At 40.2% G+C, this 16788-nt stretch overlaps 1 protein-coding gene across 2 annotated transcripts in view; it reads right to left on the reverse strand.

Moving 5' to 3' along the window:
• Positions 1–16788, reverse strand: part of swm (Zinc finger protein swm) — a 503429-nt gene that overhangs the window by 245566 nt on the left and 241075 nt on the right. For both annotated transcript variants that reach the window (XM_067135328.2, XM_067135327.2), the window contains one exon: positions 4239–4580. In XM_067135328.2, the coding sequence (XP_066991429.2) occupies positions 4239–4580 (342 nt within the window). The remainder of the gene's footprint in view (positions 1–4238; positions 4581–16788) is intronic.

Consider the following 16788-nt stretch of genomic DNA (forward strand, 5'->3'; position numbering starts at 1 on the left):
AACTACAAGTCAATCCCCAAACATCGCAATGGGAGAATTCCAACTAGACCATGGCATCATTTACTTTAAGTCGCACCAATGCAGATTGGGTCTTATGGTGACGATGGGATAGGAAAGGCCTAGGAGAGGCAATGAAGTGGCTGTTGCCTCAGCATTTGCCTGGAGTGAAAATGGGAAACTACGGAAAACCATCTTCAGGGCTGCCAACAGGGGGGTTCAAACCCACTATCTCCCGGATGCAAGCTCACAGCTGCACGGCCAACTCGCCTGGTATGTTATAGTCAAAAAGGGAATGAACATAGATTCAGACCATTATGTTTCAGTAGTTAAGGACAAACCCATTCCATTAAACAGAAAACAGAACCAACCTGTCATAACCTGCTTTGACACAAAGAAACTCAGAAAAAAGAGAATGAATTCAAAGAACTTGCTAGGCCAGTGGACTGGACTTTAACAGTACGAAAAGGCAGATGATACAAGCTGCAAAAGAAGTAGCAGAGGTTAAAAAGAGGAAGAAACATGCCAGGTAGAACGAAAGTTGTGAACTAGCCTTGAAGGATCATCTAGATACCTGGAAAATTTACTATACATCCAAGAGACAGGAGGACTGGAACATCTACAAAACTCAATGGGCACAAACAGCAAAGATAATACAGAGTGAGAAACACAATTATGAAAACAAATAAATGATAAAGATTGAACAAGATTTACAGCAAAGTGAGTCCCGAGAATATTACAGGAGTTTTAAAAAGAAGATTCTAGGGTTCAAAGCCTCCCTCCCTCTTCTTACAAAGGAAGGATGGAATTTTAACAACAATGAACAAAGAAATCTGTGAGGTCCTTGCCAGATACCTCGATAAACTTCTAAACTGTGAAAAACTAGCTAATCGTGAAAGAACCAACAAATCAGCATGCCAAAACCTGCCCTCCTCTCTCCCAGATCATAATGAGCTCAAAAGCCACACAGGAGGACTGAAAAAGGCCTCTGGTTAAGACGCCATGATAGCAGAACAATGGAAATGCGCCCCGGAAGAAGCAATAGTCATCTAGCATAAGACCATAATTGACATGTAGAATAAAGAACAACTACTGGAGGACTGGAAGGTAGCTTTAATCAATCCTTTACTTAAGAAAGGAAATATCAAAGATGTAAATAACTATCGCAGTATCTTGTTACTCCCAGTAGCATATAAGATTCTACAGTTGAGTGCTTGCTTGTAAAATATCAAGGAGGTTTTCGGAAAAGCCAATCAGCAGCAGAGCAAATCCACAATCTTAAAGTCCTGCGCTAGTTGCATTTTTTTTCTTCAAAAGAAGATGTATACTTACAATGAAGGTATAATGAAGATACAAAGTCTGGCTCAACATTATCAATCTAGATACACACTATAAGTAACAAACATGTAGTTAAAAGACAGTTTGCCCCTCTCCTACTTATATTTCTTCTCCGTGTGGTACTTCTGAAAGCAAATTCCAGGATGAAGTCCAGGTTTCTTGGTGCAGGTGTTGCAAAAATACACTGTTTCTCTTCTTCCACCCTTTTTCTGCCTGTTGCTGCACACTGCACAATCTTTGGAATTTCCGTTGGGGTTTGAATATATGAAGTGAGGTTTCCCATTCAGTCGTTCTTCTTCGTTACTGGATGATGGTAGTCCTCTCTTGTTGACATTTTCGTTACAGACATCACCAAACAACTCTCGTAACAGTTCTTTCCTGTATTGCCTTTGTCTCAGTGGCTTCTGCTGCTGTGATTTCCTCTCTATGTTGAATAATAAGAAGCTGTTCACCACACACACATCCAGCAACCAGAAGAAAAGTTTACACCATCATTTGTAAGATTTCCTCCCAAAATTATATGTTGATGCATAGTAGTCAGGTATGTCCACTCCTCCCATATGGTCAGTGTAATCACAGATCATTACAGGCTTCAGAATAGGAACAACATCCTTCCTACTTTTAGGTGTGTATTGCTGCATGCTGATGTTTTGCCATGTACTCAATGTTGACACAGTCCTTTTGTCCTTCCATGAAAGAGTAACCATTTTATCCTCCTCCCTGAATGTCAGAACATCATGCTCCTTCATGTTCTTCAAAGCAGTTGATTTCATTTGAGTTGGCAATCCTTTCCTGTTTATATTCAGGGTTCCCGTTATGTGAAACCCTAATGTCAGCAGTTCCTCTGCCATATCACAACTGGTATAGAATCTATTGGTGTAGATGTGGAAGCCAGCAGTACTACTGATATTCTGAAGCATCTGTTGGCATAACTGAAGAACAAATCTTCTTGTAAACGGATGATTTGGATGTGTTAGTGCATTTGTTGTGGGAGCACCGTAGTATCGAATGAATGAGCATACAAATGCTGTCTTTGAATCTGCTGCTACAAATATGCGCAGTCCCCACTTAGTCGGTTTCTGGGGATTGTAACACTTGAAAATGATGCATCCTTTGAAGCCTGCCGTACTTTCATCTATAGAAATATTATACCCTGGAACATAATACTCTCTAAATTTTCCTTCCAAATAGTCCACCACATTACGTATTTTGTCGCCCCTGGTTCTAGCAGCAGCAGGACTAGGAGGGCATACATGAAACATCCAAAACATGGTTAGAAAACGGTCTCTGGAAAACACATCTTTGAAAAATGAGCATTTGTCTACCCAATCTTCAGCAAAATAATCCTTTATATCTGGTTTTGGATTCATGCCCATATTGAGTACTACACAGAGAAAAGCCCTCATTTCTGCGATTGTCACATCAGTCCAATGAGCCCAGATGCTCCTCTACCTCAATGGAGTATTCATTTGTATTTTTTCTCTTGCATAGCGGTTAGTCTCATCAACAATTTGTTGTACCAATTCTTCCGTAAAAAGTAGTGTACAAAAATTCAACGGGAGTAAATGGTTTCTTACCTGCGGGAGGTGAGAAACCACTAATCAAAGTGTGTGGTTTCTTTACAAAGTTTGGATGAGATGGGCAATATACTCTCCAACCATTGTCTGGTTCACTACTATTTATATCGCTTTCATTCTCGCTTTGAACTACTTCCATTTCACTAGAATTGTCATCATCACTCACAGAAACATCAAACTCACTTTTCATAACTGATAATTCTTCATCACTGCTGTCAATTTCATCCAAAAAACGAGCTATATCAGGCGAAGTAGCACTACCCTGTCTGCGTGCCGCCATTTTCACACCTGACTAATGAAAACAAAAGCTTGTTCTTTACTTACCTGTAAAACTCGTAAACAAAAGTTTTAACGCATCTAGAAGGCTGTGATATTCCTAAAGGTTCTATACAATAACTACGGATAGCAGCAGCACGCATAATTGCTTCACACGCGTATACATTTGCCGTGGAAACAGCTGGTGGATATATCCCGACAAACGTCCAGAACAGGAAACCAGGATGTTGGGAAATGTCCACTGAGGATTAAAATGATAATAAGATCATATGTTAAGAGGCCGAACATACATGTGTACATTTATAGACTTCAGAAAAGTATAAGACTCCGATGACTATGTCTTTCTGAGATGAGACATGGATAACTGGTGCAAAGTGGTCGGACGAATGCTGCGCTTGACACAGCGATCTAATGAAAAATGACTGGATTAAACAAAAATTGAATAAATTCCAGAATGTATAATGAAACTTGCCATGATCCCTAGATGGATCATCATCATCATCATCATCATCATCATCATCATCATTATTATTATTTTATTCAACTATTCTCTAATGGAAGTGAAAACTCCAGTTACGTAAAGTGCTGAAATATCAAAAGGACTACACAACAATAAAGAAAGCAAAACACTATCTAATAAAATAAGTACACTACAATTCTGAACTGCACTTGGGCATATTCTAATCACAGAATAACTGAAACAGCAGAACTGGAGTTAAAACTAAATACAAAATAATTAGACAGATTATTATAACTTTATATCTACATGCTACCAGAAATTAAAACAACCCTTAATTGCTGAAATGCTGAAAGTGCAAGAGAAGATGTCTAGGGAAGCATTCATTTTCTCTTTCTCTCTCTCCCACCCTTTGCCTCACATCCTTATTCTTTGATGAGACAGAACTTTTTTTTCTTCAGTCATTAAGATGATGACTAACATTTAAGTCTCAAACACGATCAACCATTCAATGATTTAAACAAAAGGCGAAAACAACCAAACATATTTGCAGATAATTCCAAATGTATTAGATTATACAGTTAGATACGCACCCATATTTCCTGGTTGAGGTCCACGCAAGTGATGGTGTGGGAGATGGTGATGTAACTGATGCTGAGGAGGATCTATGCCCAGAGATGTTGGTGGTACACTTGCCAAATTTGTGTGTTCAGCTGGTGCAACAACTTCGGTAGTATCCACTGCTGATGGAGCAGGAGCTGAAGTGGAGGATGTTAACGCAGCAGCAGGTGCAGCCCCAGGTGGAGGTATTGGATGTGTAGATGCAGCATTAGGGCCAAATGACAAAACACGAGATAACGCCACATCCTCTAGAACAACAGGGTCATTTCCATGGTCATATGGGCATAGGTCCCCACGCATGCAGTAGCCCTTTTCTGAAAATCAGATCAAAAAATTAGTGAATTAATACATTAAAATTTTAGCAAGTGTACAAAACACAATATACATTTATATATTTGTTTACAAATCTTATCTAAAGCAGGGTTACAATCATGACACAAAGATTTGGACCACTTTATTTTCAAAATCTTATCTCTTCTAAGAATATTTCTACTTAACTCAAATGCAAGCAAATGGTTTCATAAACCAGCATCGTGTTCTATAAAACAGGTCACAATGTTGCTCTGTGAAGTATTTCCTATCTCACATGTATTTTGCTAGTCAAAAACAATAGTAATTTATGCTCGAAACCAGATAGAAACCAGACACTTTAATTCATGATGATGGTACTTGTCAATCTACATGGGTTGTGCCGCCAAAATTTTGAGTCAAATTGGATGATCGATGATTTCTACTTCAGCCTTTGACCAAGTGGTTGCAATAACATGAATATGATGATTACTTCCCTACAGTGGAACTCAAACCACTGAACCATGCTCCCTTAGCATGTTTCTTTAATTCAAATGATTTGTGTTGTTAATGCAATGGTTTGATATGCAAAAGAGTTCTGTCTACCTCTATTCAAATGACTTATCTACTTCCGTTGCTGCACTAGAGAGCGCAGAACTATTCATAATATGTACCAAGGTCTGTATAGGGAGGTCTGGTCACGCTACCAGAATCCTTTGCGGTGGCGGCCATATTGGGTCTTAAATATCGTTATGTGGGCGTGCCCGATGTAATGATGTGAGTTATTACTTGTATTTTGAAGGAAAATGGGATACTGTGTCGCGCCAAATTGTCAAAATAAAAAACTGAGGGAACTGGAGTGTTTCGCTTCCCGAGCGATAAGCAAAGGGGAGCTCAGATGGACAGCAGGCAATGGTATGTTGATAAACGGGGTTAAAAGTCAGGTTGTGAGTTTCACAAATAGGAAAGGTCCTCTCAGTTTTAATTACTGCGTTGATGGGGTGAAAGTTCCTTTTGGGGATCATTTTAAGTATCTAGGTGTTAATATAAGGAAAGATCTTCATTGGGGTAATCACATAAATGGGATTGTAAATAAAGGGTACAGATCTCTGCACATGGTTATGAGGGTGTTTAGGGGTTGTAGTAAGGATGTAAAGGAGAGTGCATATAAGTCTCTGGTAAGACCCCAACTAGAGTATGGTTCCAGTGTATGGGACCCTCACCAGGATTACCTGATTCAAGAACTGGAAAAAATCAAAAGAAAAGCAGCTCGATTTGTTCTGGGTGATTTCCGACAAAAGAGTAGCGTTACAAAAATGTTGCAATGTTTGGGTTGGGAAGAATTGAGAGAAAGAAGAAGAGCTGCTCGACTAAGTGGTATGTTCCGAGCTGTCAGCGGAGAGATGGCGTGGAATGACATTAGTAGACGAAAAAGTTTGAATGGCGTTTATAAAAGTAGGAAAGATCACAATATGAAGATAAAGTTGGAATTCAAGAGGACAAACTGGGGCAAATATTCATTTATAGGAAGGGGAGTTGGGGATTGGAATAACTTACCAAGGAAGATGTTCAATAAATTTCCAATTTCTTTGAAATCATTTAGGAAAAGGCTGGGAAAGCAACAGATAGGGAATCTGCCACCTGGGCGACTGCCCTAAATGCAGATCAGTATTGATTGATTGATTGATTGATTGACAGTGGGTACAAAGCTGTAGGCGTGACAAATGGCAATCTACAATTAATTCAGTCTTGTGCACGGTTAGAGTGAAGTTATACACTTGTAATATTCCTGAATAATAATATGTTTATATGAACGATATTTTATATTTATAGGTCTTATTATGTATTTTCTTCTAGCATAATTTTGAAGAATCACAATTTGAACTAAAGAGGGCAGATGGACGGAAACTACTCAAGTGGAATTCCATCCCAACAATTTTCAACGTCCCTAATCCACCCAAGTCTTTGACATATGATGGAAACCTTCCTAAAGAAAGGAAATTGTCTTTCAAAACAAGCAAGAAAAGTAACGGGAAATGTGTAATAGTACTATTGATGTTTATTAAATTTCCTTTTCATGTGTCCGACTCCATGGCTGAATGATTAGCGTGCTGGCCTTTGGTCATAGGAGTCCGGGGTTCGATTCTCGGCAAGGTCAGGAATTTTAACCTAATATGTTAATTTCGCTGGCCTATCTCTTCAAACCAACAATTTGTGTCCAGCTCGCCATCATTACACCAATAATTGTTAATAGCAGTCTTATACGGTACTGTACTTATTATTTACAGCTATATTTCATTCATCTTAAATGCTCTATAGAATACATTATATGGCTGGACAAATACTAAAAGATCACAACACTCACACTAACCAACTACTGTAATTTAATGTACCGTAGCCTAACATAATATCCTAATGTAATCTTTAAAATAGCCTAAGCTAGGTTAACTCAATAGTGACTGAATTTCTATTTCTTCAGGAATCGTATCCACCAATGGATTTTCTTAACAATTATTCATTCATTCATTCATTCATTAAACTTCGCTAATCGGCCAACTACGGACCACGATAAGCCTCACTTTACATTCTGGCATGTGTTCATCTTTCGCTTGATCCACATCGTCTTCATTAGCTCACTGTGTTTAGCACGACGTTCTTCTGTCCATTTAGCACCAGTTGCCCGTTTTTCGTCCCAGAAAATCCCAAAAGTCTTGATGGCTGCTCTGAAAAGATTTCGGTCTTGTGCATCTTATGCTTGTAGGCCCAGTTCTTTAAGATCTTTCTTGACATTAACGTACCATGGCATTGCCGTTTTTGGTTTTGCGTCAAATATACTGAAGATATGTTTCGTCCATCGAGAGTCGATCATCAGTCGTATATGACCGTAGAAGCGAACTCTGCCTTTACGCATTGTGTCCGTGATCTTCTCTATCTTAGAGTATACTTCTTGCCTGGATTTTCTAATGTAGATGCCATTTTTGTAGTTTGGACCAAGTATGGTGTGTAGGATCTTTCCTTCTTTCCTCTCTAAATCCGCAAGCAAACATTTCCCGGGCAGGATAAGGTATTCAGATGTATACAGTGATACTGGTTTGATGACGGTGTTGTAGTGACGAATTTTTGTGTTCAGGGAAAAGCAATTTTTGTTGTAAATGTTGCGGGTGGTTTGGAAAGTGACTTCCATTTTCTTGATTCTTGCTGCTATGGCCTCTTTGTCAAGTCCATTTTGCTGAATCCATTCCCCAACGTATTTAAATTTACTAACACGGTTTATCGTTCCATATTTGGTGTTTAGTTGTGCCGTATCATCTTTGATATTTAACATTACTTCTGTCTTTTGAAAGGAAATTTGTAAACCTGTTTTTTCTGCTACTTCTTTCAACACATTGATCTGTTCTGTTGCACTTTCGAAATTTTCTGCCATAAGGGCTATATCATCAGTGAACGCTAAGCAATCTATTTCCACTCCATTTTTCTTTGTCCCAATACTTACGGGTTTGTAAAGGTTTCTTTCTTTTAACGTCTTTCGCCACTCCTGTATTACCTTCTCAAGTACGCAGTTGAACAAAAGAGGTGATAGCCCATCTCCCTGTCGAACGCCTGTCTTGATCTCAAAGGGTTCAGAGAGACATCCTTGGAATTTTACTTTGGATTTGGTATTAGTTAGTGTTGCCCTTATTATCGCCAGCAGTTTCTCATCGACTCCCATTATTATTATTACTATTATTATTATTATTATTATATGCATGAATGTTAGGACTCAGTTAAGAGCTCTGTGGTCGCCAACCCACGCTTCCTAGTTAGGAGCTCCTGACGCCCCTTTCAGTCACCTCTTACGACAGGCAGGGGATACCGTGGGTGTTATTCTACTGCCCCCAACTACAGGGGGAAATCCATTTGGGTTCTGACTACGAGGCCCTTAGCTGAGTCTTTAAATTGCTTTCACTCACTTGTGTCAGGCTCTCACCTATTCTAGCCCATCCGACCTCCCCTGGTCAACACTTGTTCTTTTACGACCGCGACGGCATTAGCGCATTCGAGGACTAGGAAGTTTTTCATTTCCACACACTTTGTGGCCTTTATCTTTCTTTTGCCGATACCTTCATTTTTTGAAGTGTTGGACCCCTTCCATTTGTTTTCTTCTGATTAGTGTTTATAGAGGATGGTTGCCCAGTTGTACTTTCTCTTAAAACAATAATCACCACCAACACCTGGTACTATATAGCTGCATGGGTTATCAATAAACTAGTTAAGAGTAGCTAAGAACATCACTCTTGTTGCACATGTGCAGAGTATTTTTGCCTTTGAACCCAAAGAAATACCACATGAATGGATAACAACAGTTACGATACATAATTTAATACACTCAACTCAAGAGGCATTCAGTGTTTGTCAACATACTGGGGTAACCTTTAAGAAATGCAGTATCGGTAATTACTTTCTTAATAAAGAAAACGCTGAAGGTAATTTATTACAACTGTCTTTTAGTACTTTAAGTACAGTACTTCTTTTTTTTTTTCTGGGGGCTTTACGTCGCACCGACACAGATAGGTCTTATGGCGACGATGGGATAGGAAGGGCCTAGGAGTTGGAAGGAAGCGGCCGTGGCCTTAATTAAGGTACAGCCCCAGCATTTGCCTGGTGTGAAAATGGGAAACCACGGAAAACCATCTTCAGGGCTGCCGATAGTGGGATTCGAACCTACTATCTCCCGAATGCAAGCTCACAGCCGCGCGACTCTACGCGCACGGCCAACTCGCCCGGTTACAGTACTTCAAGTTCAGTATTTCATGTATCGATAATCATAATATGATGCAGGTAGTGTACAGCTTTCTATGTTTCTGTCAATAAGTTTACGTATTTGACAGATGATATTAATAAGAAACACAGTAAGACAAAGTTGTAAGGAAGTAAAAGAGTAGGACATGAGCTTTTCTGTTGATTCTTGTTTCTCAAAAAAAAAAAATCAGGCTCTGTTAATTATCTTCCTATTCAAATAACTGTGAATGTATTAATATCATTTAAGTGTTATACAGTTATATATACATGAACAGTAGATGCCCAATTAAATTCTTTATGAAAAATAGTTGGTATTTTGTTTTTATTTCAATGTACGGCACCGAAACCCTCTAAATTCGAATGCACTTGCCTTTGGTTACGCTCGCTTAGACCCAATATGGCGGCTCCATTAGAAGCATTCATGACTTGACCTCCCTAGACAGACCTTGTATGTACTAAAGATCGTTCCTTTTAAGAGACAACTAGTTTCATCTTCTTGGAGTCTTATCTTTGCCTTTGTTTACATGAGACTGATTAACAATGCAGCCCATATGGACCGGAATTGCATGCCTATGTTTCAAATGGATATTTGATATTTTAAAAACAAGTTCTTACTGCATTCTTTTGGTAAGATAAGTATGAATATTACAGGTATGTTGGTCTTAGTTTTTAACTTTGATTTTACAATGTTTGTAATACATTTTTCACGGTCATCGATAACTGATCGATGTGCTTCTTTCTGCTTCGTTGCATGAAACAATCTGTGTGAGTGCGTATGGTTGCTATTATGATCATGATATCTTGGTAACTTTGGTCTCCGACTGATTACACATTTCATGCACTAAGTTTACTGCACTTCGCCATGAATGATTGTATGCCCTTCGAGTCGAGTAGAAGCTTCCATTTGGGTCGTTCGAAGCGTGGACCTGATGGGTTTTTGGTACGAGATTCTCTCTGATTTTCCAGTGTGAAATGTTTGAGCAGTGTGCACGCTACTACTTGAGATATGTGAGACCTAACTGTGTGAAAAGGTGAGTTATTTTATTTAAATTGGTGTTTGACTTTCAACTCGAGCGGCCACATGCATAATTACTTCCCGATATTGACATAGTGTGAATATTAGAATGAGTGTTGGTGATTGGGCGAAGTGAAAAGATGACCATTTGATTAGTTTTATTTTCTTTTTATCCTTGTTCTGTACCTTATATTTGTTCGCGGTACAACATTATTTATTTTTGGCCAGGTCTTTAACTTGGATTTTTCCTGCTTGTGTGGTGGCCATGTTTATCTTCTCTTATTTTGATTACACGCATGCCTGTGATCCCCTTTGTTTATTGTCATCTCCGTGGTCCAGAGATCTTCCTCTCTGCTCCATGTTCATACCTTCTTTAATTTCTTGCCTGCCCCCCCACCTTTTTTTTTTCTTTCTCCTTGGACGCATGGGCTATGATCTATGATTAAGTATAACATAGAGCTATGTTTGAGTGGATAGCGGTGCGAATAGAAGTATGATATGAATGAAGTTATTTTCGTAAAAAGATCGAGTTTAATTCCTGCCATGTGCATGGCAGAGGTAAAAATCCATGATGTAACGTGATCATTACTAAAACTGTGAGCTTGTTATAATACTTCTTGGGTGTTAGAAAATGGAAATATTGAGCTCACACCACGACTTTAAGTTATAACATCCGTGAAGGTACGTTATGTTATAACCCATTTATTTTGGTTTGATTACTGGCTTTCAGTTCTTTTATGTGTCATATCTACTTATTCAATAAGCCTTCATTTTAACTTTAAATGATTTTCATTCAGAGTAGTACTTGGTACATTTCCTTGTTCTTTAATAACGAGGGACATCTCCAGTTTGGGGCTGTTTTCTGCCTTTCCTGTTCGAAGTCCACGCCTCGAATCTCCCGACTTGCGTGTTGTTCTGAGTCAATTACCAACAGTAAGGGAGGGGTTTGGTACAAATGGTAGCAAAATGGGAATCAACATCTATATCAGCAGAAGTGTGCTCGAATGGGATATCTCCTCTGAAAAAGAAATTCGGACAAGATAGAACTGGAGATGGAGATTATGTTAGACAATGTAAGTGAAGTTCAAATTTCTCCAGATTTAACATTATGAAGCCAGTGTGTTCTAATTTTAAATTTGAGAGCTATCTATGATTTATGTGTGTGCGGTGTGTAGTACCTTTGAGAATTAGTCTGCATAATGGAAAATCAGAAAAGCCTAGAGATGAGTAAGGACAGTGAAGTTTTTATGGGAGATATCTCCGACCTTGAAAGGGATAGGAGGGAACGCATTGCTGGAATGGATGAATGGCCTTTGTCCAGTAGCAGTAGTGATAGAGGCACTGACGATGGGCATGCCATCATATGTGGTAATCACGCTCTTGGCGAGAGCCGTATTGACCCTGTATTTCCGGATTCTAGACCTGCTAGCAATTTTAAGGTTAACGTGAACCGTGTTCGAGGTAGTGAGGAAGTGGAAATTGAATTTCTCTGGAGAAGGGAATGGCTCCAGTGTGATAGAGTTTCTGGAATGGGTTGAAGATATTGCTGAGTGTAGCTCATTCCCCCTTGACTTATTTATTCCCATCATCCCTGGAATGCTGGAGGGGCCAGCTTTAAAATGGTTTAGGCTGGTCAAAGGTAGCTTTTGGTCGTGGGAGGATTTTGCCACTCGTATTAAGCAGGGCTTTGGATTATCCGACACGGACTATTGTTTGAGACAGGAAATTTTCAGGAGGACACAAGGAATAGGGGAAGGCATCTACGATTATGCTACAGGCATACTAACCTTGTTTAATCGGATGTGCATCAAGGTGCCGGAATCTGAGATTGTTGGTCAATTTTATAGGAATTTGGCCCCAGATTACAAATTACACATAAAATGATCTCGGGTCGAATGTGATGACATCATTAACCTAGGTCGCGAGTTTGAGTCTACAGTCAATCAACATAAACTGTATCGCACCACCCCCTACTCCATCTGATTGTTCATTCCCCAATGTTGCCTATCGTGTGCCCGTTAAATCTGTCTCTTTTGACACAACCCCTTCTCTATCTCGCCCTTTTAGTAGTCCCGGTCGTAGGTCCAATGTGATATCTTAGCCTCAACGTTGTGTCAATGCTATTCAACATTCCGACCCGCCTACTGTGAGAGACCCCACCGCGAGAAAGTGCTGGACATGTGGGATATTGGGGCACGTTTCGAAAAATTGTTGGTCCAAATCTCCTGCAAAATGCTTTAAGTGTGGGCTTGCGGGGGTCTCTGAGCACCTGTGTCTTTGATGCAATTCTCAGCGGGGAAACTAGAGATGTGACGGCGTGGAGGCCCCCATCGTTGGCGTTCGTAAAAGGATCTGGGGCCTCCCCTCGTCTACACCCTGGGCCAAGATTTTTGTTGGATCGCGCATATTCTATGCCTTGTTGGATACCGGGTCGTGTGTTTTCTTTATCAACCAATCCATTGTGTCTTCCATCAATTTAACGTATCTGCAAGCCTGTGAAAACTTGGGAAAGTTTATGACTGCTGATGGCCGTCAGGTATGTCCCGTGGGTCGAGTTGTATGTCACATTAAAATTCATGATTTGTCCTGGGATTGGACATTCAATGTTGTTCCGGACCTGTCTGTGCCGATTATCTTAGGAACAGATTTCATGCTGGCTACTGGCCTGTCTATCGATTTTATCACTCGGACCTTTGCTTTTCGATTTAAATCGGGCATAAGTTACCGCTTTGAAGCCCCTTCCCATGTGCCACTGTATGTGCCCTATTGCAATCCCAACTTCCCAACGCCTCATGCGATCTCACTGACAATCAAAACCTTATGTTGAACGGTCTGTTAGAAGAATTTTCTGATGTTTTAACTGCTGAGTTAGGGTGTGCTAAAAATTTCTCCTACTCCATTGAACTCAAAGATGATGCACCTGTGAGGTCCCCACCGTTCAGTTGTTCGCCCCCGAAGTTGTCCACCATGTGTGAATGTGTCAACGACCTGTTGGAAAAGGAGGTCATCAGTCCCTCCAAGTCACCTTACAGCAGCCTCGCCTTTCTTATCCCCAAAAAGGACAGTAAATTCAGATTTATAGTGGATTATCGTAAGATAAATAAAAATATCACCTTTGACAGCTTCCCGTTGCACATCATTGAAAGTGCATTTCAACATTTTCATGGCGCTAAGTTCTTCACAATTTTCGATTTCAGTTCGGCGTATTACCAAATTCCCTTAGACTACAAAAGTCGCCCTTGCACTGCCTTCGCCACTCCTTTTGGCCTGTTTGAGTTCAATAAAGTGCCGATGGGCATTTCTATTGGTGGCCAAGCGCTCAGCCGTGTGATGAATTAGATCTTCGGAGATCTAAAATTTTCCTACATCTTTAATTTTCTGGATGATCTTCTCATTCTCTCTCCTACCTTCGACGAACACCTGGCTCATCTGCGTGAAGTTCTCACTCACTTGCAAAAGCACGGATTCAAAATTAACCTGAAAAAGTGTCTCTTTTCTCCAGACGTTTGAATTTTCTGGGTCTTGTCATCTCCGATTCCGGAATCGCTGTGAACCCTGACCGGGTTAAGTGTATCAAAGAGTTTCCTCGGCCTAAGAATGTCCATGGCGTGAGAAGATTCTTGGGTATGGTAGGTTTCAACAGTCATTTCATCAAAGATTTCTCCCAAATTTTGGCCTCCTTAAACCTTTTGAAAAGAAAAAACTGTCACTTTGTCTGGGACAAACCCCAAGCCCATGCTTTCGATCTACTGAAAAAGGCCCTTTGTGAAGCTCCGGTCCTCCACAGTCCTGATTTCACCCGTGATTTTGTCCTGCAATGTGACTCTAGCGAAGACGCCGTATCTGCTGTGCTTAACCAGTCCGACCAGGACGGGAAGCTAGTTCCCATCGCGTACTTCAGCAAGCTGTTGCGTGGAGCTGAATTGAAGTACTCTATTTATGAGAAAGAATGTCTGGCCGTGGTCTTAGGGGTTGAAAAATTCCGATCCTACTTGGAGCATCGTCATTTCTTCGTCCATACGGACAATCAAGCCCTGTCGTGGATGAGTGCCAATGTCAAGCGACTTGGTCGCACGGCTAGGTGGATCCTCCGGCTGTCAGCCTACCAATTTACTGTTGTACATGTACGTTTTAAAGAAAATGTCGTGGCCGATGGTCTGTCGCGTATGTTTGACAGGGTAAAGGAGAGCGAGGTCGAGTTAGAGGAAGACCGTCAGCTGACAGAAAGTGTTGAGAGTGTCAATATCCTACAAAATTATCCCTGGCCCTTCACTGATATTTCGGAACATCAGAAAGATGACAGCGAGTGTCTGGATTTGTTAAAAGGGGTCACTGATGGGTCTCTTCGAGACAAGTCGTTCAGTGTCAAACGTGGGTTGTTGGTTCGTCGCAACCATAAGAATGGCAAAGACAAGATTTATGTTCAAGTGAAATTAAGGTCCATGATGTTGCATTATTATCGTGACTCTGGGCGCTCATCTCGGCCAACATAAAACCTTGCACCGTATCTCTCGCGATTTATTTTGGCCGAATCTCAAACAGGACGTACTCGAATATGCAAGGAGCTGCGATGTTTGCCAACGGTGCAAACCTGCACAATCGCCTCAAACCGGATTCCACTTTGCTGATGTTGCAACTTACCCAGGGAAAAGGCTGTTTGTTGATTATTTCGGTCCTCTCACAAAATCTAAGGATGGCAACATCGGAATTCTGTCTGTCATTGATACCTTTTCTAAATTCGTATGGTTGTTCCCGGTTCATAAAATTAACTCTAGCAGCGCCGCTCACCTTCTGTCTCGGCATATTTTTGGAGTATATGGCCCCCCCGAAAGTCTTAGTCCCCGACAATGCGTCGACCTTCAGCAGCAGTAAATTTCGTCACCTATGTTTTGGATGGGGAGTAAAACATGTTTTCCTGAGCCTCCACTACCCCAAACCTTCCCACGTAGAGAGATTTCATCGGAACCTCAGAGCTTGTTTAAGTGCCTTTCACAGCACTGACCAGCGCGGTTGGGATAATAATTTAGATTTCTTTGTTCTAGCCTTCAATGGTGATGTGCATGTGTCTCACCGGCATACCCCTGTCGATTTATTTTTAGGAAGATGTGTTGCAGACCCGCTCCAGCTAAAATGGGACATTGCGTATCTGTCTGAGCCGCAAGTTATGATTTTCATTTCCGTGTTGACGTTTAACCGATAATGTAGAGTTTGAGGAATGTTCCACCATTCAACACATTACAATTTATTCAATTATAAGAAGACTGGTTTCGACTCCATGGAGTCGCCATCAGTTCTTGGTGAAAATTAAATTAAGGGGAAACTGATAACAATCATCATAATGAAAAATCCATGCACCTATGGGTGGTTGCTTGGAAATACATCATTGAGTTGATAGATATTACCTGGAAATGTAACATACACTTGGCAAGGAGAACTTGGAACTTAGAAAGTCTTGTGTTCATAGAACACGGAACACTGGAATTACATGTACTGGATTGAAAATATATACAAAACACAATAAGGACACTTATAATGGTGTGGAAAACTTGGCTCTCTAAGATCATTCTTGGATTTGACAATCCTGTTTCTGTCTGAAAAAGACTGGATGATATACACACAATGAAGCAAAATGTGTAAAGACATAGATCTAGACTAAACTGTCGCGCGTTCATGTACACGGAACTCTGGGAACACTTGTATTGTTTGATAACACACTCGTTCAAATGAAAACACTTATAACCATATGAAATATTGCCGTTACAAGACCGTTTATGTGTCTGACTTAACTAGTGAAATAAATATACATTGAATGTTAAAGATACACTACTTGGTATTTAAAGTTCTGGCTTTTGGTTTCAAAAATTGTCATGTGTTCGTGGAACACAGAATAGAACTGTTGGTCCTGCTTCTGTCTACTGGAAACTAATGCATTAACACAGTTGAAATTAATTGATTGAAAGTTTATACACCAATGCGAAACACTTGGCACTTTAATATTCTTGGATCTGAATAAAATCTACTCTTATCAAAGAAAAGAAACAAAAAGACAACTTTTCTGTTTTTACCTTCAACAACGATTCAGTTTACCAAATAACAAACCTATTTAAGAAACACGGGTAAAAATTGCATTCAAAACAACCAACAACAATCGTTCTCATTTCCGCAATCCAGGGACCGTGAATAAATCGGACAAATTTGGCAAATCAGGCATCTACAGATTACAGTGCCAAACTTGTACAGAAAGCTACATCGGACTGACAGGACGGAACTTGAACACCAGGTACACCGAACAAATTAATGCAGTTAAACATAACAGATATTCAGCCATGGGCCTACACATGCACGAATCTAATCATAAATTCTCCGACATAAAGACATGCAAATTATTGAAACCATGGAAAAGGGACCTGTATTCAATATCAAAGAAATATTTTACATAT

Source organism: Anabrus simplex, chromosome 1 (genome assembly GCF_040414725.1).
Source record: "Anabrus simplex isolate iqAnaSimp1 chromosome 1, ASM4041472v1, whole genome shotgun sequence".
NCBI lineage: Eukaryota > Metazoa > Arthropoda > Insecta > Orthoptera > Tettigoniidae > Anabrus > Anabrus simplex.